Source organism: Copidosoma floridanum, unplaced genomic scaffold, assembly GCF_036245765.1.
Source record: "Copidosoma floridanum isolate Cflo_tuat_1 unplaced genomic scaffold, Cflo_Japanese_pri ptg000030l, whole genome shotgun sequence".
NCBI lineage: Eukaryota > Metazoa > Arthropoda > Insecta > Hymenoptera > Encyrtidae > Copidosoma > Copidosoma floridanum.
Genome location: NW_028321907.1, coordinates 13,169,986 through 13,196,941, shown reverse-complemented (window position 1 = coordinate 13,196,941; position 26,956 = coordinate 13,169,986). Strand labels below are relative to the sequence as shown.

Genomic DNA, 26,956 nt, shown 5'->3' with positions numbered 1-26,956 from the left:
CAAAAACAAACCATTCGCGGCCTGGATGGATGATTCGCCTTGACTTTGCTTGAGTGCGAGTGATGTAGTGAATAACTTATCGAGTTAGCTCGTGTTTTCGTGGAGAAGAAGGGCTTTTTGTATTGGCGGATGGATTATTATTTTGAGGTTTTGGGTTTCATTTCTCTGCGATTGGAAGTGGAACTGCTTATTCACTTAGTACTTGCAACATTATTTCTACTTTCTATCTTGAAATTTTGTGCAGTGAGTACACGATCTCTAGAGAATTGGTATTACTAGGGTATGAAAAATGACCCCAACAACGCCAAATTCGCTTATTGGTGTACATTTTTGGAGATACTGACGCATAGGGAAAAATGCGAGATACTTCACCGTTTAGTATAATGGTCACATGTGGCTCGCGAGTTGTAAACATTTCAACTTTGACGTAAAAAATCTGAAAAAAAGCTTTAAGTGCAAGAGCAAAGTAACATTGGATTTTTCCGCTGTGCGCAAGGAAAAAAGTATCAAAGTTAAAAAAAAAGCACTCTAGTTGAAAAGTCGAAAAGTAAAGAGCTTAAAACGAGAGCGACGGGACGCAATGGTTGGGAAGGAAAAAAGAGGAAAAGAAAGAAAGAAAAACCATCAGAGAAAGGCTGGCGAAAACTGAGAAAAATAGCGAGTGGAAAGTGAGAGAGAGAGAGCAGATCTTCAAATCGATCATTGTTGGGGTTACGTATACGACGGCCTTTGTGTGAAATGTGCTGCAACCCACATTTATATACGTATGCGAACGGCTGTCGATTTTCCAGATCGACGTCGTGGCTTTTCAGAAAACTTTGGGCTCGGATTTTTCATCCCCCTTTTTCTCGCCCCGAGCAGCTTGTCGATGCCTGTTGTATAGAAACTACTTCGCGTGATACGCTTTTAGCTCGCGAGCTTTGGCCTTTTTTTTGTGTATGTTTGAGTATCGAATCGTGAAGATGGACCATTTTCAGATTAAAATAAAATTCGTACGCGTGAGTCTGCACACAAATATATACTGTACACGTACTCTGTACTGTGGGTTATACTATGCAATCTGCATTCGAGCGTGTACCTACGACTATTTTTTCAGGTTTCTTTTCACGCCATCACTATTCTATTTTGGAATGCACGTTGAAATTCAATGAATGTTGCTTCCTACCCATATTCGTTTTCGAAGAAAGTTTACCTATACCCCTGTTTCGAAAAAATCGACAAGCAAACAATCGTGTATTATTCTACGCGTGTGCCATGTAAACATCATACCCATGTATATGATCTTCTATTATAACGATTAAAATATGATAGTAGGGTATACGTGGCTCGATTAGTCAAAAATCGTCTAAAATTTTACTAATTTTTTTACAATTATCGGTTGGTTTTGACAAATATCTAGCTGCATATGATAATGTTTACGATATGCTGGGTATATCATATTGACTCCCCCTGGTAACAACGAGGCTATTCTAGCAGAGGGCACCGAAAGAAAGGGAACAAGGGTATATAAGGCCCAGCGAGCCTGAAATCGGGGCACTCGGAAGGTGGCAGTCGAGCACTATCAAGGCAGTGGAGCATTACCGGGCGATAATTAGGGGACACACGATGAGCTTTGAACGGAAACACACGCGCGACTTTGCCTTATAAATGTGGTATCTGGAATAAAGGTCTTTAAGAAATTAGGTATTGATCATTCTCGCGATGCACCTCCTTATCAATCTCTTTCCCACGTAACAATAATATCTTTAAGGATGATAATTATAATTGGTATCAGATTTTATTCGTGCAACCATTGGTAATAATTATTGATACATTTATCGATCAATACCAAAAATATGTTGTTGCATGTCTGATGTGTTGAGAAAATTAATCATATTTAATACGATACTTCATGGATAATAATAAAATATTTTTAGTCGTACACAAAACTATTTATTTTCTGTCAAGTTTCATAAAATTAATGATCAAGTTTTGTACGTTACAAGTACGTAAGAGCTTTGTTATGCAACTTTTATAAAAAAAAAAATTAAAAAAATTTTTTTTTTCGTATTTAAAAAAAATTTTTTTCATATTAGAATTATTATATTTACTATTTACTTGCTCAAAACCGTCAATACAATATTAATAAATAAAATTTTGATCCCACAAGATTATGAGTACATACTTGTGATAAATGATTATATTTTTGATTTTTTTATTGAACCCACTCTGAAACTCCTCAGTGATTGACCGATTGACGCATACTAAATTAACGCTGGACTTTTGAAAAGCCTTTGTCCTTAAAATAATTCGATTTCATTGTAACGATTGACCAGATTGACATTTAATTTAAAATCTGTTCCGTACTTTTTCGATTGTCTATTCGTTTTCATGACGAATATTCATTAACGACCCAATTATACGGTACAATTAAATTGTTTTACAACGGTAAAACAATGGGATCCACTTTAACATAAACAAACGGTTTGGAAGAAACATTTTACTAGAAGTTAACTTAAAATACCTACGAAAAATAAAAACAACATATTTGAGAGCATCCTTTTTTTTAGAACCACAGCCTTTACAAATTAATTTCTCGGCTAAGTTCTTGAACTGCAGCCTGATCATGAATTCCAAATGTGTAGTTTACCGAAAAATATAAGTAAATCAAAAATCATTTCCAATTATTTATTACCTAAAGTTTTTTCAAAATATTTTTTACTTCTTTGACAAGTGAAAGAAATATCTTCCCTAATTTATTTCATAAGTTTTTATCCATGTAGAGTGGGTGAAACATTACCATCTAATTTTTTAACTTTTACGTGTATCCGATTATACTAAAATTATGCACACAAATTTGGCTACGGTGAAAATACAATATAACTTACCTCAAGTTTCAACCCTTTATTGTAGGTACATTAAGACAATTTTTTTATGATGGTTGGAAAAATATGCGGAAGTATTTAATAAGAATTTTTTTATTTATTTTTGATTATATTTATTTCCTTTACTTACAAGAAGAGATAATGTAACAATTTAACTGTCATAGTACATTCAGGTGATTACGAGTAAAAAAAAGTGTGGTAATAAACGTGACAGCGCTAAACACATTTATCGTGCCGAAAACGTAAGTTTTACGTGAATAAGATAATTATGTGTATGGTGGATTTGAAAAAAATTGTGGGACAAAAGTGTCCACTCTTGTGTTGGTGATGAGAAATCAACAAAAAAGTTTACACAAAATCAATCTTGATTGTGCAAAAATTGATTGAGCTAAAGTGTTTAAGGTATTTTTCTAATTTAACTCAATTTTATCAATTTTATAATATCTTATTTAACTCACATCAAAGTAAAAACATCTTTTACGCCTTGCTTTTAAAATAAACGAAAACTAGAACGTATTTAAATGCCTGTAAAACAAAGATGTGTTGAAAATATTATTTGCATAAATTTACGATACACATTTGTTAACTTTTTTTTTCATATTTCTTTTTTTGCTTCTTTTTTATTCGTTAAACATTACATTCAATTACGTTTTTATCTTGTCACAGCCTCTGGGAAAGAAAACGAGCTCACATACATACTTAATTAACTCTAAGCCTAAACCACTTGTTTGTGTGCAATAAATTTATTTTCAATTTTGCTACACTAATATACTGTAATGTTAATACAAGAAATAATCATGGAATTCAATTTAAAAATCACTAAAAGCATTGCTTTGCCTTTTTTCTTTTTGCAAATCACGCAAAAAAATGCATATTGTGACTGTGTATTTTTTTATATGTCTTATGATAATAAGTAATGTACGTGAATGCATTGATCCACTCGTATTCTACTAGATTATTCTTGTTTACATAATGATACAAAAAATAAGGATTATTGTTTATTTCTGCCCATTCCATTAAAAATTAAAAAATTAAAAAATACAAAAAAGCTGCTGCATTAAAAACTAATGTTACATAAATGTAATATATGTACGTGAGCTAAAAGCTAATAGACTCATGTAAATTTTCCTTTCATGATCTACTGCTTTTTTTACGAACTATATTATGATTTTCTGAAACATTCTTTAATGATTTATACAAAATATGAAAATACAGCTATATAGTATTAAAATATAATAGCTAAAAGCTAATAAATTCATGAAAATTTTCTTATCTTGATCTACAGCTTTTTTCACGTACCATGTTATGTTTATTTGAAACATTTTTTTGTGATTAAAAAAAATAGAAACATACATTTGTGATAGTAGTTATTTCATATCAATTTTCTTCGTATATGTGTACACTCCTTTTTTTTAAGCTCGTCGAAATAAAATCAACAACGAAATATTGATTTTACTTCCATTTCGACGAATTTTTGGCTAAACAAATTCAATTAAAGTCGAAAAAGTAGGTAAACAACCGTCAATCACAAGTAAAATTAATACGCTTTTCATTAAATCATTCTACTCCAATCAACGCTATCACCAATAGCTTATTTCGAACAAAGGGTGATGAGAAGAATTATTAAGATTAAATTTCAATTTGAAATCTTTATTGCGAAATTTCATTGAAGTGACTTGCTGAATATTATTCTTGGATACGTCGAAAAATTTTTGATGTCGTAAATTGTTACGGGATCGATTGATTGATACGATTAAAACTGTTTTGAATATGAACATGCGCTATTAAAATCAAGTTGTATGTAAAAAAAAATTTTTAAATGATAGAACAAAAATTTCAGATCCAATCCTTAAAGTTCATCTGAAAGACAAAATTAAAACGTGTTCCCAGAAATTTTTCACTTAAACTTGTACGTCATGATATTATTAAAGTAAAGAGATCTTAAAGTAAATGAATGCCATGCATGTACATTAAAATTGATGTGTGATAACATTTACATTGTGTTATCCATTGCACTTCGCATTAAACAGTATTCGTATAGTAATAATAATAATAATAATAATAATAATGAGAAAAATAATAGTAAAAAAAGTAATAATAATAATAATAATAATAATAATAATAATAATAACTATAATAAAATATCTGATGATCAATGTGAAGTGCCTATTTTTTGGAGGGACTGTCCGCACAGTAGCTGAGCAGCTCGTCAATCGTGCAAGGTTTCAGACAGCACTCGTTGTAAATGCCGTTTGACTGATCCTGACGACGACTCCGGCGGTATGCGAGCCGGGCCAGTAGGTTGGTGGCATCGTTTCGTCGTCGGAAGGGCATGCCGTCGTCGTAGTACTGATAGTCGTCTGAACCCGCTGGAACTTTGTCAAATAAGAAAGATATTCCATTAGATAATGTGTATCTTTTTTTTCTTTTAATGAAATGTCACTGTAAGAATATCACGACAAAGTAAGTGCAAATTTCAAGAACGGTCTTTGGATTTTTTTTTTTTTTTTTTTTTACTGAAAATAGTTGAAACGTTTCGGATTTCCTGTTGAGATTACCCATATTTCTCTTTTGGTATTGTCATGTAAGATCGCGGGGAGCTTTTAAAGTCTAATTTTTCATACCTTGATTCTTTCGCTCTTTTGGTTAGGTGTAACAAGTCACTTGTTATTAATTTTTTTTTAAATTAGCTTAACAGCTATTAAATTAAAAATTCTCAATAAAATTTTTTGAAAGTTAAACTTGAAGTTTGAGAAAGCAAAGAAATAGCTCACAATGCTTTGAAAAAATTTGACAAGCCCGTGCATAGAAGAAATTAATTGTACGGAATCGTTGACAAATATGAATAAATAAATATTAAATATTTATCCATAGTTCGACTCGCCAGAGCTTCGAGAGGCAGCAACAAAACAAGGAACTCAATTTGAGTGCTCGCGAGAAAAAATGGTTCAATTTGTAGGAAGAAAGATAAATACAAAGGAACGACTCCAGACTATAGTTGGCTGCACGCGTAACAAGATAAGGGAGCTGGCAAAAAGAAACGGGGGGTGAGGAGAAAAATTGCCATCCTGCAAAACGTACCTTGGTTACCGTCCTTCTTGAACATGCCGTTGTAAGCGCCATTGCAGACGACCGACAAAGTATCAGGGATCTTGTGACCGCAGTACTTGTCAGCCCCGAGCCGCTTGTCTTTGTAAGACAGGTATGCGTCTGGTCGGCACATCGTTTGCTTCATCAGTAGTGCAACGATCACTACGATGGCGAGGATTTTGAATACTTGGGACGACATCTGCAACACACAGAAAGAGACACAAGTGGTGCTATTATTGCACATTACGACGTATTGCGATGCATTGTTATTATTAATTTCATGATTAGGATGTATGAGTGCTGCAGGGAAACGCCGTGATTTTGTCACTTTTTCTTGAAATTTCTTCAATTCGAACTGTTGTCAATTTCGAAGTGGAACTTCTAGACTGCTACGTGGACTAGTTATACTTTTGCGCTACTATCATGCACAGAAAGAGGTGAACGTGCCGTGCCATCAGGGTACAAAAAATGTTACAGAACGAAAAAAATAAATTATATGAGAGTTCAACTATTTTCGGTGTAATTTTGAAATAGTTTATTGTTAAGTTAGATTATCCGCCCGAAGAGCGACTTAAATTACCTACTTAAAACAAGCTTCGGCTTATGCTTCATAAGAGTGAAAAATGTAATCAGATCAAAAAAATGTAGTCAGATCAAATGCGATGGTTTCAATTTTTTTTTCCTCTCCATCCCGTGATTTATTAAAAATTTCGAAAAATCTATGGTAATACATGCAATGTGTCCCAATACCGTGCGTGTCTCTCTAGCATGTATCTACACCATTGTGTGGTACAGGTATGTCTTTCCTTTTAATTCTAGCTATCTGTTGAGTGAACTGCACCAGGAGGCATCGTAGCGAACGATCTGGCGATTGCTAGTTACGTTTCCGACTATGTACGGACAATTTCCCCGCTCCCGATTTCCAAAGCTTATTCCGCGCTCTAGTGTGCTATTGTACATGTATACTCACATACAGTATTCATGCTATACCCTATACATGTTTCCTCTGAACACGAGAGTCAATGCGCTCTCTCGGCGTTGTTGCACAGATAAACGGATTTCACGCGGAAATGAAAGCCTTTCCTTCAACGCTGTGTATGTATATATATACATGTACATTTGTGATATCGTTATCGGAGGACGTATCCAAACGACTCAATTCTGGCCCGTGAAAATCGAATGGCTCCATTGGCGAAACAACAACAACTATTGGCGAACATAATCGACGCCAATTCCTTGGCTCCGATCGCTTTTATTTCCTTTAAATGGACAGTGCAATCATTTGTAGGCTGAAACGTAAGCTCAATAAAAGATATGTGATGAAAATTAAATTCCTTGCCAATTCCAAGAGATTTCTGTTTAGAGTTTTTTTTTTTATTAAATAACTTATAGAGCTTTCAGATGTTTTGATTGTTGTACAACACTTTGCATAGATATACATGGTGCAATTAAAAATTAAACACATCTCAACTGAAAAAAAAAACATTTTTCCAATTATTGAACGGTCATAAATTTCAAAGATTGTGGTCCATTGGTACGGATCGAGATACGAAAACAAGCAGAGTAGTGAGTTACTCGAAATGAGAGAGAGAGAGAGAGAGAGAGAGAGAGAGAGGAAGAAAAGACGCCGAAAGGAAACTATGTGTTGGAAAAAGTTTCTTTCCTCGAGCGACAAATCACGCACCGTCGCGGGAGGCGAATTCCGGCGAATTCCGATAAAGAAAAGGCGTAACGACAAACACACGTGCATCGACATTATTTATTACCCTCGACTTTTCGGTTTTGCTGTACCAAGCGTCCTTCGTATACGATGTGTACATAATATATGTTCATCAGAACAATTGATCCCAGTGAAATTAATGCTATACTACGTTGAAAAGTTTGCGAGAAAAATGCTCAATACAATCACATAATTTCGGTTAGTTATCGTATTTTGTGAAATTCCAGACTGGAGCTGGTACTGCACAAAATTACGATGTTTACCCACAAAGTCACAGGTCTTATATTACGGTATACCTGAAATAGTTTTAAACTGAAGAGCTTCTAGAGAGTGATCAGAAAAAAAGGCAACACTATCTTACTGATTGTACGTCAAACTTGTAGAAAATTTTTAGAATAAGATGAAAATTATTTTTTGATGGTGGTTAGATCCCTATAAAGCACCCTCATCACTAACACAGTGATAAAAAAGCCGGTATATTATGTTTATAATTTTTTAATTTTGAAGCTATCACCATGTACTACGTTTAGATTATTTGTTAATAAGATACCAATGAATATATTTGTTACAGCAAGCCAGATCACAATAAAATTTGATCTGGTCATCAATGGCAGCGCAACAGTCGATATCTTCATGCTTAGCTGTTTTATGTATTCGTAAGTTACTTAAGGAAATATTAAAGTCCCATAAAAGAAAAAGTTTTTTTTTTTCCAAATCGATAGTATAGTATATCTGGAAAACATGTTTGTGAAGACTCAAGCCCATAGAAAAAGCCGCCCCGATTAGTGTCCGCACGCGTCGGATGTGCACCTGAACACTTTCCTTCCCGAGCGGCGCACAGCGGGCCACAAAGCAATCGGTGCATCCTCTTTTACGGCCCTTTTCCCCGCAGAGTATTCCCAAAGACGTAAACAGATGATCATATAGTACGTGCTCGTCTCTGGGCCTTCGTAGATTCAAATCTTTTTGAAAAAGGGCTTAAGAACGGGTAATAAAAATATAAGCTGGCAAACCACATCGTTAAGATTAGGGGAAGCGGGCATAGACACCCATACTCGACTTTGCAACTAATAGAAAAGGACAAACACCGCGGTAAAAGAAAACATTATAATCTACCGTCGGCTCGATTCAAAAAATTAGCAAACATCATTGGGTTTTGCTGGATAATGAGCAATGCTCATTTATAGTCGTGGGGTTTGAAAAATAGTGTGTGCTTAACAGCGGCTCATCTCGTCCCCTCCAATGGAGGAAAGAAGATTGGCCTTGTCCCTAAGAAGGGGAAAATTTGGTCCTGTGCTACAGAGGAGAATCATTTGGATTATTCACTAGCTGGATTATCTCTATACTTTCATTAGTGAGAAACCTCTAATTATCAGTTAACATTTATTTATATAGCAGTTAATTTTTTCACTTGATTTTAAAATTTTTTGTTTAGCCTTACCACAAACATTCATTTTCGAAATGAACTCACAGACGATTTATGCCGATTTATCACTGTCACACTATCTATCCCAAACAATTATATTATTATAAAATATTGTATTAGATATTAAGTCAACAAATCAAAAAGTATAAGGTATGTTACGATTTCAAATTCCCAGACTGATTCAGAGAGCTAATTGATTCCCTTTTTTTTTAGCACAAAGATAAACCATTTCTATACTATTATTAAAAAACACAATCAGAACACAAATTGAAGCTTCTATTTCGCGGTATGTCAGCTTGCTTCAAAGTATCTCAATGCGAGGAGTAAAACAATGGAAAGAAATTTTTTTTTTTTTGTTTTCACCAGAAATTAATAGATTTAAATCACATTATACATGATCAAATAATGACAAAAATACAATACATAAGAGCGCTTTGCTTTGCCTCCTCCAACGACTTGCTCATAGTTACAGTATAATACACATGACTTGTAAGTATTTTGAAATAATTATTTATGTGAATTTTTTGCTATAAGTAATATAATATTTTACTATATAGTCATCACGTACCCTTATTCTGCTTAATAATATGACGTATACTGCATGGGCCTTTTTGATTTTCAATTTAATATATTATCTAACGTAACACTACAAAATCCCTAGTATATTCCAAGATTTTTTCGTAATGTACCTAACTTTTTATACTTTAAACCAGACAATATGTAAATTTCTTCCTGTTATAAAAAGTGTAATTGAAGATGAAATAAATAATTTATTTATACATAACAAATATTTTTGACGTATATCGACAACTTTCATGATGAAATAAAGGAAGATCTTGCAGAACGAACATGTTTTAATTAACATTTCTCTTAGTATAGGTCTTCATTACGTTCCTCGGGCTTGTGATATGTAATAGCTATCATCATTGTTCCATCTATATCGTATAAGATCTTATTTTTGGATGGAGTAACTGGAACATGGTGAAGATGTATACTAACTTTAGATATTTTTATCTACTTTAATAACAAGAGCTAATGTTAGATTTTTTTCGTACAGTCAAGTTTGATCAATGTACTTGCTGATGCTTCAACGTGCCATATGTCACATGGTACATGTTATGTATCTTTGCAATGAGTGAATAATTTAAAATTAAGCTTATTTAATCCCGTATAGTTTTGTTTAAGTTGCACCCAACGCGAGACATTCGGACCAAAACAATTTATATGCTACATGATTGATACCACCTTGATGATAAACAGTTAATCGAAATAATCTTAAATGCTAAAATCCATAAGTTTAAAGCTTTGTTTACGGACATAACATTGGTATTCGTCAAGTTCACATCTTATTATAGAGGAAAAAGTTTGAAGAGAAATAATGATATAAGATTTTTAATTGTAGTTTATAAGATGAATTTGTTTTTGAAACACTTTGGTGGAATAATTTCTGTTGGTTAAAGGTAACATTTGTATGTTACTGTCAATTACCCTGTACCCAATATTATTTTCGATAAAAATACGAACAAGAATTAAAAAATCGTGCAAGTTACTTTAAATACATTAAATTCAGTTTATCAAATTAATGTCCAGACAAATTAATTCTAGCGTTAGTCTCATACACATGTCTCTTAATCATGTTTAAAATACATTTTTTTCGGGTGCAAACGGCAAAGGATACACACTTTGTGCTCAATCAGATGTTGTGAGACATAATACGCATACATGCGCCCGAACCGCAATCGTAACCACCTACGCTTTTTTTTATGTAAAAAAGGAAAATATGTAATAAAGAACCGGCATTCCATTTATAGGTAGTTTTACGGGGCGCTCGTCGCTCGTACTCCAAAAATAAAGCCTCAAGAGAAAGAGAGAGCAGAGGCGCCATACGCGCACACCTTATACTTAGGATACCCACGCACGTTGTCACGCAGTCTTTCCTTTGCATTCCCCTTTTTACCAAGCGTGCGCTCTCCTTATCTTTTCCTGTAGGCTTGAGGCTGCTGTTGTTGCATACAGGACAACAAGCTTACACGGAGTAGGCGCCCCTTTTTCTTTTCTGTTTTTTTTTTTTTTTTTCATTTTTTCTTGCATTCTTGGGAGTGTGAATCAGTTGGAAAATGATCGCGGACATAGCGTTATGACTATACATGTACTGTGTACAAATATCTCTGCGGTTAGGGGGGAGGGAAAGGGAGAGAAGCGCCAAGTCTATAAATAGCCGGCTTGCATTTGTTTGCGTGGGATGTCGTGCGCAACGCTATTCACGGAGTGTACATGTAAATATACACGCTCCAGAGCCGATCTTTATCTTCTCTTTCTCCTCAACCTTTTGGCCCATTGTACCCATAATTGACTCAGACCCGTTTTGAAAATTTGCCTTCTGTGAAAGTTGCCTTTTTATATTTTTGTTTTTACTGTTTATTTTTTAGTATTTTTTTTTTTTTTTTTTTTTTTTTTTTTTCAAGCTAGTAAAATGATTCGAGTATACATTCACTTTTCTGTAGCATTGTGATTCATCACATGGAATACTGTTGTGATGAATGAGCTTATAAGTGAATTAATTACTTGTATCATGAATTGTGTAGTTTTACTACTAATATGTAATTTTTTTTTTGATCAACATTATTTTACAAACCTTGTTTTCTCTATACTATGCCAAAAGAAGGAACTTTTCTCCGGCTCCGTTAAAGGAAAACTGCATACAACCCACGACAAGAAACAAAGAAAGTCTCAGAACACATTTTTGTCTAATGCCTGTGATCTGAGACTTTCTTTATTTTTCCGTCCTAGGTGAGTGCTGTACTGTTACGTCAAAAAATTTACTTTTATGAATTTTATGTTACAAATTATTTGGTTATCTTTGGTGATCTCGAACAAATATCTTTGGTGTTATAACTTGGAAGAAAACCAAGAACCGGCTAAAAAATTTTCGTTAGTGAAATGCACGTCGTTTAATATCTGTTCCCACCTGCAGATATGGTGATAATGGACTGAATAACAAGTGGGCGAGATAACATGTTACAAATATGTTCTCTTTCGTTGACTTAATTACATATTTGTTTGTGTTTGTACATGGAAGTGTAATCAGTTGGATATCGGAATTTTTCCAACTAATGTTGATCAAGAACCAGGCGCATTTCGTAATTTTTTTTTCATTTTTCCTATTGCTTGAAATCGGTGGTAAAAATATGCCTTTTTTCAAAACTCTTATTATTTTCAAACGAATTTCACAAAACAAAAAAATGTCTCGAATAAATGAAATCAGATGAGCCGTGTTTAAGTTATGTCGACCGTAAATCTGTGATATTACAGAGTACAGTATAGAGTACAGTATTTCAGAGCCAAATCGAGGAATGGCCTAACTTGTGACGAATATTTGTAACACCATACAGGGTGCAGTCGTATACAGTAGCACGTTGGGTTTTCTAGACCAGATTGCCTTGTGGGCCATACATTTTCTCTGATCCGAATGTTGTTGTTCAAGCCGCCCGGATGACGGCTATAAAAAGTACGTACGAAATAAAACTTAAGGAACGCGGGACGGATTTTACTTTCGAATATCAGTGACTCACAAGATCGATCTACGTAAAATTTCCCGAGCCAATTGCATGAACGAGGGCTATAAAAATTATCCAATGTGTAGAAAGTGTCGAGACAAACAGAGGTGTTAATAGAAAACAACAAAACAAAACAACTTACTGGGCACCCTCAAATGAGATCCGAGTGAAGAGTGTACTGCTAAATACGCGTGCGTAATGTACCAAAAAATCCTTTTTCGCTCTTCTCGCGGCAGAGTACCGAGTCCAGCTTGCGCTCGAACTCTTTGGTGGAAAAGGTCCTTCGGCTCCAACGTATCAGTGGAAGTTTTTGAAATGCCGCACGATCCCAGCTTCGAAGCTTGAGGAAAGAGGAAAAGATGGAGAAGGTAACGGTGGGGAGAAGTTTGAAGAGTCAGGGGGAGAAAGACAATGGGTCGCCAGAGGAAAAATTAAGCGAAAAGAAGCCGCTGAGATGAAAAATCCGAAGGCAATTATAGTTCAGCAATAATATATGTGCTCGCAGGCAGGGGAAAGAGAAGGGAAATCGGCGATTGTATCGCTTGGAAAATATCACAAAGGGAGGGTCAAGGGAGGCGGGATAGGTGTTTTACTGCAACAGGCCGTTGTTGTTGTTGTTGTTGTTGTTGTTGTTCCTTCTGGACCTCTTTTTCGTTTTCTCCTCGGTTTCTTCCCTTTTCATTGAATGCTGCGTTTGCTATCTTGGTTCTTTCACGCTCGATGATCGGTATACTTCTGTCCGAAGATCAACCGTAGCCGATGGATGCACTTTTACCTGATGTTATCCCCAACTCTCCTTCTCTTTCGCTTCTTTTACTTCCTGAACAAATACTCGGCTCTACAGTCCAAAGCGTGGGTAAGTCTATTACCTGGTGCGCGAGTTTTTCCTCCCTCTTTTCTCAGCGACAACAGCAACCTCGACCTTCCTCGTGTAAAATACTGTTTTCCCACTTTGCTCTCACTTTTTGTTTTTCCACTTTTGCTCCCTTCGCTCCGGGACTCTAGCCGTTTTGCCTCACACCCTTCGCTTCTATCCTCGTGGTCGGTTTGCCACTTGAACTACTCGCTGTTCCTCGATAATTTTACTTGTGCCTCGATTTCTGTTTACCGGGGGGAAGTTACGCGTGACAGCAACGCGCGAACTATGCACTGCTTATCTCAAGATTCGAGAGCCTTGGTAGCCGAGGTGTTGAAAAACGGAGAAAATTCGAGAGAGAGCCGTGTGAGTGGTAGGGAGAGGGTGAGACGATCGAGAAGGCCCCGCGCACTGTGGGACGTGTCGTATCGGGTCGCAGGCGATCTTAGTGTCGGTTGGTAGCAGAGAGTGCTCGTGAAAAAGGTGCAAGATCCTCAGCCAGGCCAGAATCACCTCGAACTGCGGCCACAGGCGCAAGCAGAGTTCGCTTACATATACGGCCCCGACACGCACTCTCTCTCTCTCTTTCTCTTTTGTCCCCCTAAATGCTGCCGGCCGTCCAGCAGCAGAGAGTACGGGTAGGAGGAAGAAAAAGAAGAAGAAGAAGAGAAACTGCGCTACCGCCCTAACGTGGAGCATCTCTCAAATAATAACAAGCGTTTTAGAGAGACGGAGATAGAGAGGACGGGAGATGTGTTGTTGATGGTGGAAATAGGAGATCCGAGGGCTATATAACAGAGAGAGGGAAATACATAGTTTGGCCTGTACGGCTGGGATTGGACGATTGTTTTCACGGGATATGGAAAATGGCTCCTTGGATTTTTTGTTCGTGTACGCTCGGTGCCCGTTGTTTGTTTGGCATTCCGGTTGGTGAAGCTGAATTTGAGTTTGAACAATGTTATTTTGCCCTTTGGATCTTCTGGCGTTGAAAATTCGGGGATGGCAGTCGATCGGGTTCTGCAACTGGGCATCGTCATTCGTATTAAAATCATTTGTTAGCTTTCCATTCTTAATTGCTCATTCGGCCAAATGAGCTGTTGTAAATCTCGGTGGCTTCGATAATTACATATGTGTATATGCAGAAAATGGAAATTGATGTTTTTGATGTCACGCATGTTTTTTTGGTGATTAATATTTATGACTCCTTGAAAGTTGGAAAAATAATATAATTATGTAGGCAGTGAAGGCTTTTATATAAATATGGTAGTTTTTTTCGACTTGCGGTGTATATTAGCAATAAAAGCGAAATAAGGTCAGGTTTTTGTTTGTAATTGATTCCTTTATCAAGAGCACTGAAATACAAGACTCGTGTGTTTAGGCCCAAAATGGAGGTTGGTTACCAAGTTCAGCACGGTTTGGTGGTCCACGTGGAAGATTTCTCGAGCTTTCCATCTCCTTGTTAGTTTTTTTTGGCACATACGAAAACTCAAAGTTCTGATTTGATAAAATTTGATTTGCATGACATAAAATAACAAGGGCATAGGCAATCGTACGGAGATAAAAAAAGTTAACTCGTGATTTTTTTCTCGCATTTAATCTAGTTTTTTTCGAACAAGACATCAAATGACAACAAACAGTTTGCTATCGGGCTGTTGGTCAACGGATCGAAGCAATTGGTGGCGATTGATTAGCATCCGTTATTGCAAAAAAGAGCAAAGTGAATGAGGAATATAAAAATTCTAAAAAAGCATGATTGAGTTTAATTAAACCGAAGGCGTCCATTAGCGCACACATATACATAAGTTATACAATGGAAGACATGTACCTCGCAAACAGAAACTGGAACTGTAGATCGATCGCCGCCGGCTTTGGATTTTAATATTTATTTACCTCTCTTTTTTTCTAACAAATAAAACACATTCCTATCAAATTCCAACTCTTCTTGAAATTGTTCCAACTAATCTTGAAATGGAATTCGATAACCGTCTGAAGAAGGTACTGTGTACCGAAACAGCTGTTATTATCAACCACTAAATCCAGTGTACTTTACTTGTTATAAACATGAATCTTCATCAAGTATCGACCAACAGCATTAATTATTCTCTTTTCTTTAGGTATCTCAACTTTTTTGTCTCTCTCTTTCTCTTTCTGCCTTGAGCTCAATGTACAATAGTCGTTTCGTTAATTATTGCTCTTTTTGTCTTCCATTATTCTGTGTGCACTGTCTCCTATTTACTTTACCCGTCAATGATTCTCTTTCGCTCCATGTTTTTGATACATTTCTCGTAAGTATCTCCTTCTCGGGAACACCTTTGAATCTCCTATTTACATTTCTCCAACAGTTGAACGAATGACGTGGAAACAAAAAGTTTATCTTGAGCTATTCTCCAAGTATTCATTGTACGAATGCATATGACACCAGCAAATTTTTCATCCTCACTACAAGCATAAAGCCGGCAACATTTTTTTTAACGGAGCCCCTAAAAATTAAGATCAAACATCCAAAGGGTACATTTTTTTTCAATTTAAGAATTAATCGAATATTCGAAATCGACCAGTGGGCTAGTCAGAGACAAAGAGAGAGATTGTAAAATATTGACCACGTGTAAGCTCGGCTCGACCATCCATTGCTTCGTTTAATCGAGCGCCCGCGTGCCTACTCGGCTCGTTAAGCCGTTACTAGGTCGTTGTTACGTACACACCCTTACACGCACGTGTATATCATCTCTACCTATGCATGATCGTCAGCACCTCTGTATACATATACCTCCTTGTTACAAACGATTCCTCCAGTAATGGGCCATGAAGCCATTTTCATGATATTTTTATAGATTTTTTTATCAAATACAACGCATATATCAATTACAAAGGTTTTTGTTTTCCCCCTTCCATGTAAACAAACAGACGTAAATGTTATGAAACCAATTTGAAATGACAAAAATACTGTAAGGAACTTTGGTACAATTGGTATGCTTAAAAAAATGAAAAAATACCGGAAACCAATAAAAACTTATGGATCTTAACACATGTGTACGTTGGCGCCTCGGTTCGGCACAGAGAACGTCTTAAACTGCTGTAAATCATCCAAGAGAGAAAGAGAGCAAAAGCACGAGTCTCCAGTCACAATTACAAATCGTTTATTTATTCAATCTTGCTCGTTGATCGTACAGTCTCGTAATCGCATAAAGTATTTAAGCGTAAATTCAACCATGCAATGGCCCCGCTGACGAATGGATTCTCAATTAAAAGAGAAAGAAACAGAGAAACCGCGTCTTTTTTCGCTGGTTCAACGATAAACAAATCAATTGTGGTTGACGGTAGATCTTCTGTACTTGCAGACGTACAAATGTACACATGCACAATACGCGGAGCATAACAGAGCGCGAGTCGCCAAGATTCATTGCACTTTTCCGTCGTTTGGCGCGACTTTGTATTGGCACATTTGTACGTAATGCATCAACGACGCGCCGCACAACTTTTACATCTTTGCTGTACCCTGTGTCTCTTGCTCTCGTGGACCGGCCAATTGATTTTTATTTATTATTTATTTGTTTATCGGTTAACATGTTTTGCATCGATTATCCACACGTACAACACCAGCAATTAATAATAAAGCAAATAACATTTTTAGTGGTTGTTACCAATTTTCTCAAAGGCCCACGAAATAATAACAATTTCTATGAAAATCTTGAAATCCCTGCCTAGCTTGAATGCCTCATAAAACAAAAAAGTTTGCCATGTCAAATCGAAGCCCATCGCGAGGCATCAATAATTAAACAAATTGATCGATCGACCGATTTTATTTTCCGCTGACCACTTAGCCTAATTTATCAACCTCGTGTACAGTAGGTATAGGTCTAACGCAAGTAGAGGCTGCAACGTACTAGTACAAAATTGTTTTTTTTTTTGTTTTTTTTTTTGTTTTTTTCAAACTGTTCTAACACAACTATAGCCCCAATCCACCCTCCTTCCTTTGATCTCCGACGCTGCATCCGTACAAGCATCTCAAAGATGAAAACGCGAGAGCGACAGGGAAGGAAAATAGTGTCCCAATTTCATTAGGCCCTTACGAGTCGGTCTTTAATATTAATAATTTAATGCTGCCAAGAGGATCTTATACTCGCTCTCTCATTGCCATTTTGTATACATGTTGTACGTGTGCTCTACACGTATATACGCAACGCATCTGCAGCCGCGAGCTTTTACGCGTGCACTCATCTTCCACGTGAATCTGCACACAGTATATATACATGCAACATCGCATCTGATCCCCTCGACGACGATCAAGGCGCCTTTACGTCGGAACACCCATGTGTATATACATATAGGTACAACGTGTACGACACACAAGTCGAGCTTGCACCTCCGATGGCGTCGACGTAATTTCCTTTGCATATATGTATACACATACGATACGATACGTATACTCATAAGAGACGCCGCTGACGCCGTGGCGTTTTAAGAGCCTCTGTCGGTCCCAGCTGTACCGCGGTGCTCTTCGTTGCTCCATATATAACGACTGTCGCAAATAATTAGCCGCCTAAGCGACGACGACGCGACAAAGATATACATATTAGTACGTACATCGGCGCGTCACCGCAAATCGGTGCAATCGGCCGTACAACTTGTAAGCTGCTTTACCTATATATACGTAGGTCTTGTTATCTTCTCTTATTTTTCTCCCCCCCCCTCTTAGTTTCCACGCGAGCTACTTAGCATCCTTCCTTCCCGTTCTCGGGAGGATTTTTTCCCTCGGTTCGAAGCGAACTTAAGCTGAGCCAGCAGCGCGCACGACACGCCTGTTTACACGCATAGGCACACGCACTCGAGGTGCTGAAATGATTTATCACCGGGCGAATGCGTTCTTTGCACTCTGGCCGCCGTTCCCCGCCACGGATACCCTGCGATGCTTTGATCTCTCGGGTCAGGGCGGCCAGGGGACGGAAGGTAATAATATGTTTACGAGGCCTTATGGGGATCGATGGGATATTTGCATTGTGTTGTTATTGTTGTTGCTGTTGTCGATGTTTGTCGATGCGGTTCTGTTTTTCCAATGTTTTCGTGGCTCCACTTTGCATTAGGTCGAGGTAAATAAAGCTCCGGGAGGAGAGAACTTTTCGTGTGTTATCGAGTCCCCCGTGGCTTTGTGCGCTTTGCTCTCGGATGGTGGAAAAACAGGATTCATCAGAAGTTCGCGAGTCGTTGTCGTTGTTGTTGTCGACCGTGTCGAAGCGTCAATTTATCAGCCGGAGTTTTTCGATTTTCGAACCACGCCAGAGTAATTTCGCACCGAGTTCATTGAAAATTTCCGCGATCGGTGAAGCCTGGCTGCTGGCACGTGTAGGCCGTGAATTTTTTAAATACGATGGTTATTGATTATTGATAGAATTCGAACCATCGATCGGTCAAACAATGTACTTTCATGATAATGGACAGACAAGTATTGTTTTTTCATTATTATTTTTTTTTTCTTTCAATACTTGTGACACAATACACAATACTTGACAGAATATTGCTAGAGATTGTAGCCTCTATTAGTATTTTCAATAACTCTGACAATTTTTTTACCTAAATTTCATTCCTTATCAACATACCACGCATTTTTGTCATTGGAAATTTTTTTAGAAAAAAAAGGTTGCAACACAAAGTATTTAAAAAAAGTACCTATCCATCCCCATGCAGCTGATGTGTATCGATTGTACCCAAGTATCGGACGCTGGTGGACAAAAAGCATAAAAACTGTGACAGCCACCTGAATAAACTTGAGCTGCAAACATTTTGCAAACATCCGAGCTCGAAGATCGAAGCGCGATAGAGTTCCCATAAATCCAGATAAGGTAATTTTACATAGAGCTGTAGTAAAGTGCGGGTAGTACTTTTTTTCTTTTCTTTTTTTTTTTTTTTTTTTTTTTTTTTTTTTTTATGTGCCCGCAACGCGCACACGCGCTCGTAAAACTCGACCAGCCGGGCACAGTAGGTATAATATCCGTAAAACCTTTTGCTGACACGTCCACCGCGAAATTTATCGCTCATCTCACATCTCGTCTCTTACGCGCGAAATTAAAGTCTCGACTGTACTCTTAATCAGGTTGTCACGCCGTAGCGGCATGATTTAGGTAGCTGTCCTCGGGGAGAGCAAAGTTTTGCCTGGCTCGAGCGTGAAACTACTCTTAGCTCAAAAAACATCATCGGAAGCACATAATTTACAGCGCTTCAAACCCAAACCTTAAAATTGATGTATTATGGTTGGGAAACAAAAAAAAATAATAGTAATGAAAAAAACGATAATAAAAATACCACTGGCCTCTTTTCGCGTCTATTTATAGACGGGCTTACAAACGCCGTACGTTTCTATTGTGATGCATCGCTCAGTCTTTCTTCCTCGCCGCTCGTTGGCGATTGAATTAAAAAGCTCGCGTCCCTCTGTGCGCTTCTCTCCTGACCCTTTTTCTCTCGCTGTCACTTCCGCGTGCATGTATATTCACTTGTTTTCAAACTCGATTCAAATAAAAACAAGAAACAACTGTTTTTGAAACAAGGTACTCACGGTATCTAGATCTGCCTAATACAATCAGCGTAAATTTTATTAGGTATCTGTACTTTATTTAGCTGTTGGTCGATTTTAACTCGTTTTAACAATCAATTGAAAGAATGTTCTCATTAGCTCCCCAAAAAAAAAAAAAAAAAAAACTCTGTGACATGCAAATGTAATTAAAAATCAATGAGTCGTTATTTAATTGTACTCTAGGTCAAAATAAGTCAACCAGAATTCGCGGGGCCGCGTGGTGGTCGATTGAGCACGTGTACACGTATTTAACGAATGAGGTATTCCTTCAAATTAATACTTATAAGTATTTTTTCATCTCTCATTTTCATTGAACGAATAAGAAAGTGGGAAGAGGATATTGTTCGTGCATTATGAGCATAATATTTTTACAAAAATGCAGTCGGAAATTGAAAAAATGAACGCTCGAAATGTGAGAGACAGCTATATTGGTATGATTTTCTTCAAGCCCTGAATATTTGTTACTTGTACGGATATACGATAAAAATTATCTAATTTATTTAATTTATTTTAATTAGTCGTTTTAAGTATCATAAAAAAAAAAATCTCAATGGTACATGTAATCATGAATAATAAAAAATGCTTGGTCACTGCAAGCTCGGTATAGTAGGTAGTTATATCGAATCACAACACAATCTAATATTTATGAGAGGGACAGTATTCAATTCGATCAATAAAACGATATTTCTAATGTACGATCAATCAACCAAACTGTCATTTAATCAATATTTACACGAACTGAATGAAACTTTTCTACTTATACTTAACATGCACATAACATGTTTCAAAGCGTATACACAGAGTAGCAATCTCGAGACGTAAAAGTATATACTATACAGCGATTGTGTCTCGTAGACCTTAAATATATGTATGCTTTTTCTCTCTCTTTCTCTCTGCGTGTTATACATACACAACATTATTGCAATGACGTAAGTATAGTGTACTCACGAGAAAGCGCATTGAGCTACTTTTGTTGGCGACTGATGACTGTGTTTGTCCCTATGTACCTACAATTTCATTTAATTTTCGCTTGATCTGAAGGATATATTTAGATGTGAAGTAGTACGTGCTGGCGTAATGGGAGATATAATATTTTATGAATTAGAAGAGTGAATTTTTTAACATTATCAACGAAGTATCAGATTTTTCAGAAACGAAAATTAATGAAAGTTTTCCTTCAAATATTCTAGACTTATCGGAACTCTTTTTTTTTCAGGAAACATCGCGTCAGTGTCCAATAACAGTCGAGTTATCAAATTCATCGAACTGTTTATAAAAGCTTCGTTAAAAAAATACAATTCTGTCACGGTTCCGAAAAAAACACTGTGTACTCTCAATTTTTTATGAAACTAACGAATAACAATTCGTGTGTCAAAGGTTTCGCATCGGAAATCAAATTCTAAAAAAAAAAAAAAATAAAATAAAATAAAACAAACCACGAAAAAATAGGGAAAAATGTTTGATTTAGGAACCTACAGTTAGAAAAAAAATTTAGTTTTCTCAAAACTACTTCCAAAAAAGAGAACTTCCTTTGAAAGAGTTTCGTTTCCATTTCCTCGGTTTCATCAACATGCCTTCGTGAATTTTTCACAATCTATAAAACGAGCCTTTTTCCATTTCATAAAAATGCAAACGGAAAATTAAAATCATAATACCAGCATCCTTGGCGTTTTTCTACCCGGTGTAATTACTGAAGTAGTTGCTCAAGTTTAATCCAAAGGCTGATCGAAATTACACCTCGAAATGTTACATAGCAATAAAATAAACACAATATAACAAAAAAAGGTTACATTGGCCTTAACACAGCGTGAAAGACAAATGATATCTCTTTTGTCGAGAGAGAGAGAGAGAGAGAGAGAAAAGAGGCAGAAAATTGGACTGATGTAACCCAGCGCTCCATGCCAGCGGTAGTCAGAGGCGAATATAGTCGAATTAAAAAGTTTTCAGAGCCGAAAGAAGAGACAAAATAAACGAGGAGTATACACAGATAAAATGCGGAACGGTATAAAAACTGTAAAAAATTGAAGTAAAAAATAAAAAAAAAAAAAAAAAAAAAAAAAAATACGACAACGATAGACAGTGTGGGTTGACGCTGCCACGAGCACGTATTCACGTCCCATCCACTCGGAGAGGATGTATAGGAAATGTGGAACTACAGACGAGCCGGAGGGGTGTGGGTCGAATGGTTTGCTGTACGGCTGCAGGCCTTTTTTTGGGAGAGCCGCAAACGTTGTCAAGTTAACGGCGCATTCCAAATGAGTTCGCTTGCCGGATACCTGCACGGGCTCTACTTCTTTTTCCGTCTGCCCTTTTTTTCCCTCCAGTGCTTCAGGGTTATCGGAAAAATTAGAAGTTGGCAAACCGTGACGATTTGTTGTATCAGCCGCTTCGAGGGTACATGGTACATGCGAAATAAACTTTACTTCCACTCACTGGATGCCATTGAATCATCTGTGTCTACTTTTTTTTATTTTATTTATCAACTGTACAGCTCAGCTCTTGTTCGTCGGGACTAAAGTTTTTTCGAATGCTTTTTTTTAAGTGTCAACTAGTTTGATATAATTAAAAATTCCTATCCACAGGATGAAGAAATCTCGTGCATCCATGTCTAAAATGTTGTTTCATCTCAAATTAAAAAAAAAAAGTTTAAAATTTTCTCCCAAAAAACGGCAAGAAATTAAAATTTAATCTAAAATTATTTATCAAATGCATGTGTATGGCACCTTATTAATAGCACATTTATTCGTGTTCCAAAAATCTCGATTCCAAAACTTTCGAGAACTCCGGAGTGGGTATTGGTTGCAGAATAACTCGTACACTCGACACGGAATAATGTAACGATACAATGTTCTTTTGTACTGCCGTAATATATCAATACAAGATGGTGGTGAATCTCATTGTTTTTTAATCATATTTTGTTAATAAAATGTAGTCGTGTATACGTGCATGTACAACGAGGACTATCAGGCACAACTTCGTTTAAATTAAAAAACTTTGGAGCGTCATATAAAATCGAGATAACTGAGAAACTATCGACCGTCAAGCGCAATGCCCACCATATATTGGATCAAACGACTACGACGAAAGTAAAAGTCAGAAAATATCCCGAGCGAAGAAACTTTCACGGTGACGCATTTGAATGAATTTCGCAAATACACGTAATTCAATGCATGAGAGGAAACGACTAACAAGTGCATAAAGTGTACACACATTATCTGATGATGTTTCGCGCTGTTCACGTAAACACGCCAATAAAACATTATCTGCGTTAAAATTCGCACAGGTTCTTCGTGGAACTCGCTCCTATTGTTAACCATATATATACACATTGCAGTGAGTACTCCCTTGCTTCTTGTGCCTCGTAAATAAGTGTACGTAACCAAAACCGAGCGAAACCTCCCATCAGCATCAGCAGTATCAGCGGAAACTTTGCTGATGCTACTGTCTCGTCTGCGTAAACACACACGTACACACATCATTATTCAATCGTCATCGTTTCTTGCCTCTTGCACAGTCCTGTATGCATACCACCCCCATTCGAAATAGGTACAAGACCGCAATCACTCTTTCGGTCAACATATAGTAGGTACATGCACATGTATATACCGAGGTAAGTATGAAGCTCCGAGCTTGCAATTAGTTTGCGCGACTTATCGGTAATGGACGCATGGGAGAAGGAAGAGAGGTAGCCGCGGTTCATCGCGATAATCGATTGGCCGCTTTCTGGATGAAATTTCGCTCCGTTCTCGAACCCGTACGGGTACATGTTCCATCTAAGTAGGCTAAAGTCGAACTTTTACGCGGTGCGGCAGGGATTATTTATTCGAAATCAATGGTGGGTCAGGTTTCAAATGCCAAACGGCTTATAGGGAGCTCGTTAAGTGGTGGGTGTCTCCCTCTCTCTCTATCTCTCTCTCTCTTGGCTTTTCCTTCATTCGAGAAGTTTGAAACAATTGGTTTCGAGACAATGGACGGCTCCAATGGTTAATTGGTAATGGCCCTTTGGAAACATTCGTCGTAGTTTACTATGTACGAAGCAATCGAATGTTACGTCAATGAGGTGTAATTTGGTTGGTTTTTTTTCTCTTTTTTTTCCAGGCTATAGTATTTTTATGAATATATGTATTTTATGAAAAATAGTTTTTTATGAATCTTTCTCAGTTTTTTGGTGTTACTTTTCAATAATACCATTTGTACTGTTTTAAAAAAATGTAAAGTTTTAAAGTATAATTTTGTTGGGTTCAAAAAAAAGTTTCCTTATATTACTAGTACTATAATAAGCAATATTTAAAAACCAATCTTATGCTTAGAACGACATACGTGTTACTATTTTAATATATTCATGGAGGTAATCGGTGCTTTTCTTCCGCAATTTTATTAGTCAAATGGGAAACGTGACACTACGCACTTTTCCAACTGTTAGACCATGTACCGAGGAATTTGCGAATTGTTTTTTTTTTATATCGCGTATCATTTGACAAATAATAAAGTAGTGTGGAGAGGTATGACAGCTTTTGACAACAATACTTGATCTTTAGATGTTGCTATAGTCAAACATAATAGCTAATAAAGGTTTTTCAAATAATCGAGATATCATAAATGATTGAAAAATAGGAGTACGGGTGTTTTGGGGTGCCAATGATTTACGAAATAAGATTTTAGAGCCTCTTACTTTGACTAAAAATACTTCTTTATAATATACAATATCATCATTGATATATTTAATCCTTCCAAATCATTTGAAATTTTACTCCTTGACGAAAACTCGTTTAAAAAATCTCCAAGTTTTAATGGAATCGATCAATCAATATTTTGTAGCCGTGATAGTGGTAGCCGAGAAAAAGTACAACTTCAAAAGTAACAGACACTCTAATGTTCACGCATTATAAAATATGCTACGGGTAAGATTTATTTGAGTACTGGTTTTTTCATTTGCTTTGATAGCTCTTGATTAAATCCATTAGCCCGTAGTTTTTGTTGATAGTTTAAAATAGTTTAGAATCGTACAAGCTTTCTTGGATAAGGTTCATGTATTTATCATAAAAGTATTTTTTTCTTTTTTTAACAGAACATAAAATATTTTCTCCTCTCTATAATAGTCTACCTATGTCCAAAACTCAATTTTCAAACTACTTAATCTCGAAATCCTTATCTCTAATTTTGTATGATGGTGTTCCCCAGCTGTATAAGTATCAAAATGCAATTGTAAAAGACTTTCAATTTCCTTCAAAGCATCTTTAAGATAACATTATAACGGAACCTCTGATACATATCGATTTCTATGAGGCCGACGAAATTTTAGAATTACATTGGAAAGTTGACTAAAGGTGCTCGGAACACACACATGAATATACTATATACTATAAATATATGCCGTGCAAGTTATCAACTGCCTGAATACATATCTAACCAAAAAGCAGTTACTTGTGTAGCTTACAACGTTGCAAACCACACGAAAATCGTATCAAAATTTTTGAAGTAATACTTCATGTACAGTGTACGTTTGTGTATTTGTACGTATTTTAGTGACGTTTATTCTTTGACGAACTATCAAAAACATATTTGATTGTATTAATCAAATGATTATTCACTTTAATAAGAGAAAAATAAATAGGACACCATTAATTTTCTTAAAAATTGTGGGTTCACAATGTACCGCGAGAACTACACTTACTCAGGACTTTTAGGAACTTTGATTTTAGTGAAGCCTTTTATGCAAGAAGTGACGATGGCACATTCAATGGAGCTTTGAAAACTTTTTGTAAAGGTGCTTCCTACTTTATATAAATTTATAAATCTCAACTCCCAAGGTAATAATATAGACAAGATGACGTGTAAACCCCAAGCAGTTCTTTCCATTTCAAGAAGCCGATTTTCCATTCATACGATTCCTCGTAACTTTCTATGAATATAGCCGCGAGGTTCGAGGTGCGAAACGATCACCTATGAATAATACGAGAGTCGAAACTTTTAACTGGAAAACTTGATAAAGTATGTGATATGGTAAGTTTTTCACGGAGTTAAAACGTAAATACAACAATAAGAAAGTCGCTGTGCGACTTGCACTCTGAAAAACAAACTATCGGCGTTTCAGAAGGTTTTATTCCATCTGCTTTAACTTTTGCTCATTCAGAGGATTGTAGAATGGCAGTAACGATCGTTCGAACTCCATGTGACCCTTTGCACACTTCCACTCGAACAATTGAGCTGCTCCCGAATGATAATTCGTATAATGTCTTCGTATAGTTTCCTGCAAATTGTCCAATCGAACGACCAAAGGGAGAATTCACAAGACAAAGAGACTGATGTGTTTTTTGACGAGACTTGCCTATACGGAAAGTAAGAGACGGAAAAAAAGGAAAAACTCACGCTGTGCTTGGTGTCTATCGTACAGGTGCTCTCGGTGTAGCAGGATTATTATTATTCTTATTATTATAATCGTGGATGGTGATGGTACTCAGCGCAGTGATGAAGTTATGATGACGAGAGAAGCACGGGCACTGACCAAGTGGAGGACAAGCCGAGCTTTTATAAAAGATTGAGTCACGGCCGGTAGGGATGCTGCTGCTGTTGTCAACTTCTCCGGCTTTTTCAACCCCCGCCCCCTCGTCAGTGTACTCGTGGAGTGTTTAACATAATGCTGAGCAGCCGAGACGTGATCATTAAGCACAAATGCGGACGTCAGCTCCTTTAATTGCTGCTTAATACACTGGCCTCCGGTGTAGGTGGTGCTGGTTGTGTATTATAATAATCTGCCACTCTCGTATCTATCTACCGGCTTACACCACGTTGTTTTCATCGTTGAGCTCCGTCGAAGCCGAGAGAAAGGAAAAAAGACAGGCGAAGGGCGCGCTAGAACTGCGCGCTACGTTAATAAT

General features: G+C 36.7%; 1 protein-coding gene across 3 annotated transcripts; it reads right to left on the bottom strand.

Annotated features, from left to right (window-relative positions):
• Positions 1–2,981: 2,981 nt before the first annotated feature.
• Positions 2,982–26,564, bottom strand: LOC106643601 (insulin-like peptide 3). 3 transcript variants are annotated; one of them, XM_089596692.1, is made up of 3 exons: positions 26,448–26,564; positions 5,946–6,153; positions 2,982–5,239 (listed from the first exon to the last, which is right to left on the bottom strand). In XM_089596692.1, exons 2-3 carry the CDS (start codon positions 6,151–6,153, stop codon positions 5,031–5,033), a joined length of 417 nt encoding a protein of 138 aa, XP_089452818.1. In that variant the 5' UTR covers positions 26,448–26,564; the 3' UTR covers positions 2,982–5,030. The 3 variants fall into 3 exon arrangements, with proteins under 3 accessions (XP_089452818.1, XP_014214291.2, XP_089452817.1); XM_014358805.2 differs by lacking the exon at positions 26,448–26,564 and adding an exon at positions 12,800–14,073 and having other exon boundaries at positions 2,982–5,233; XM_089596691.1 differs by lacking the exon at positions 26,448–26,564 and adding an exon at positions 12,800–14,052.
• Positions 26,565–26,956: the final 392 nt, after the last annotated feature.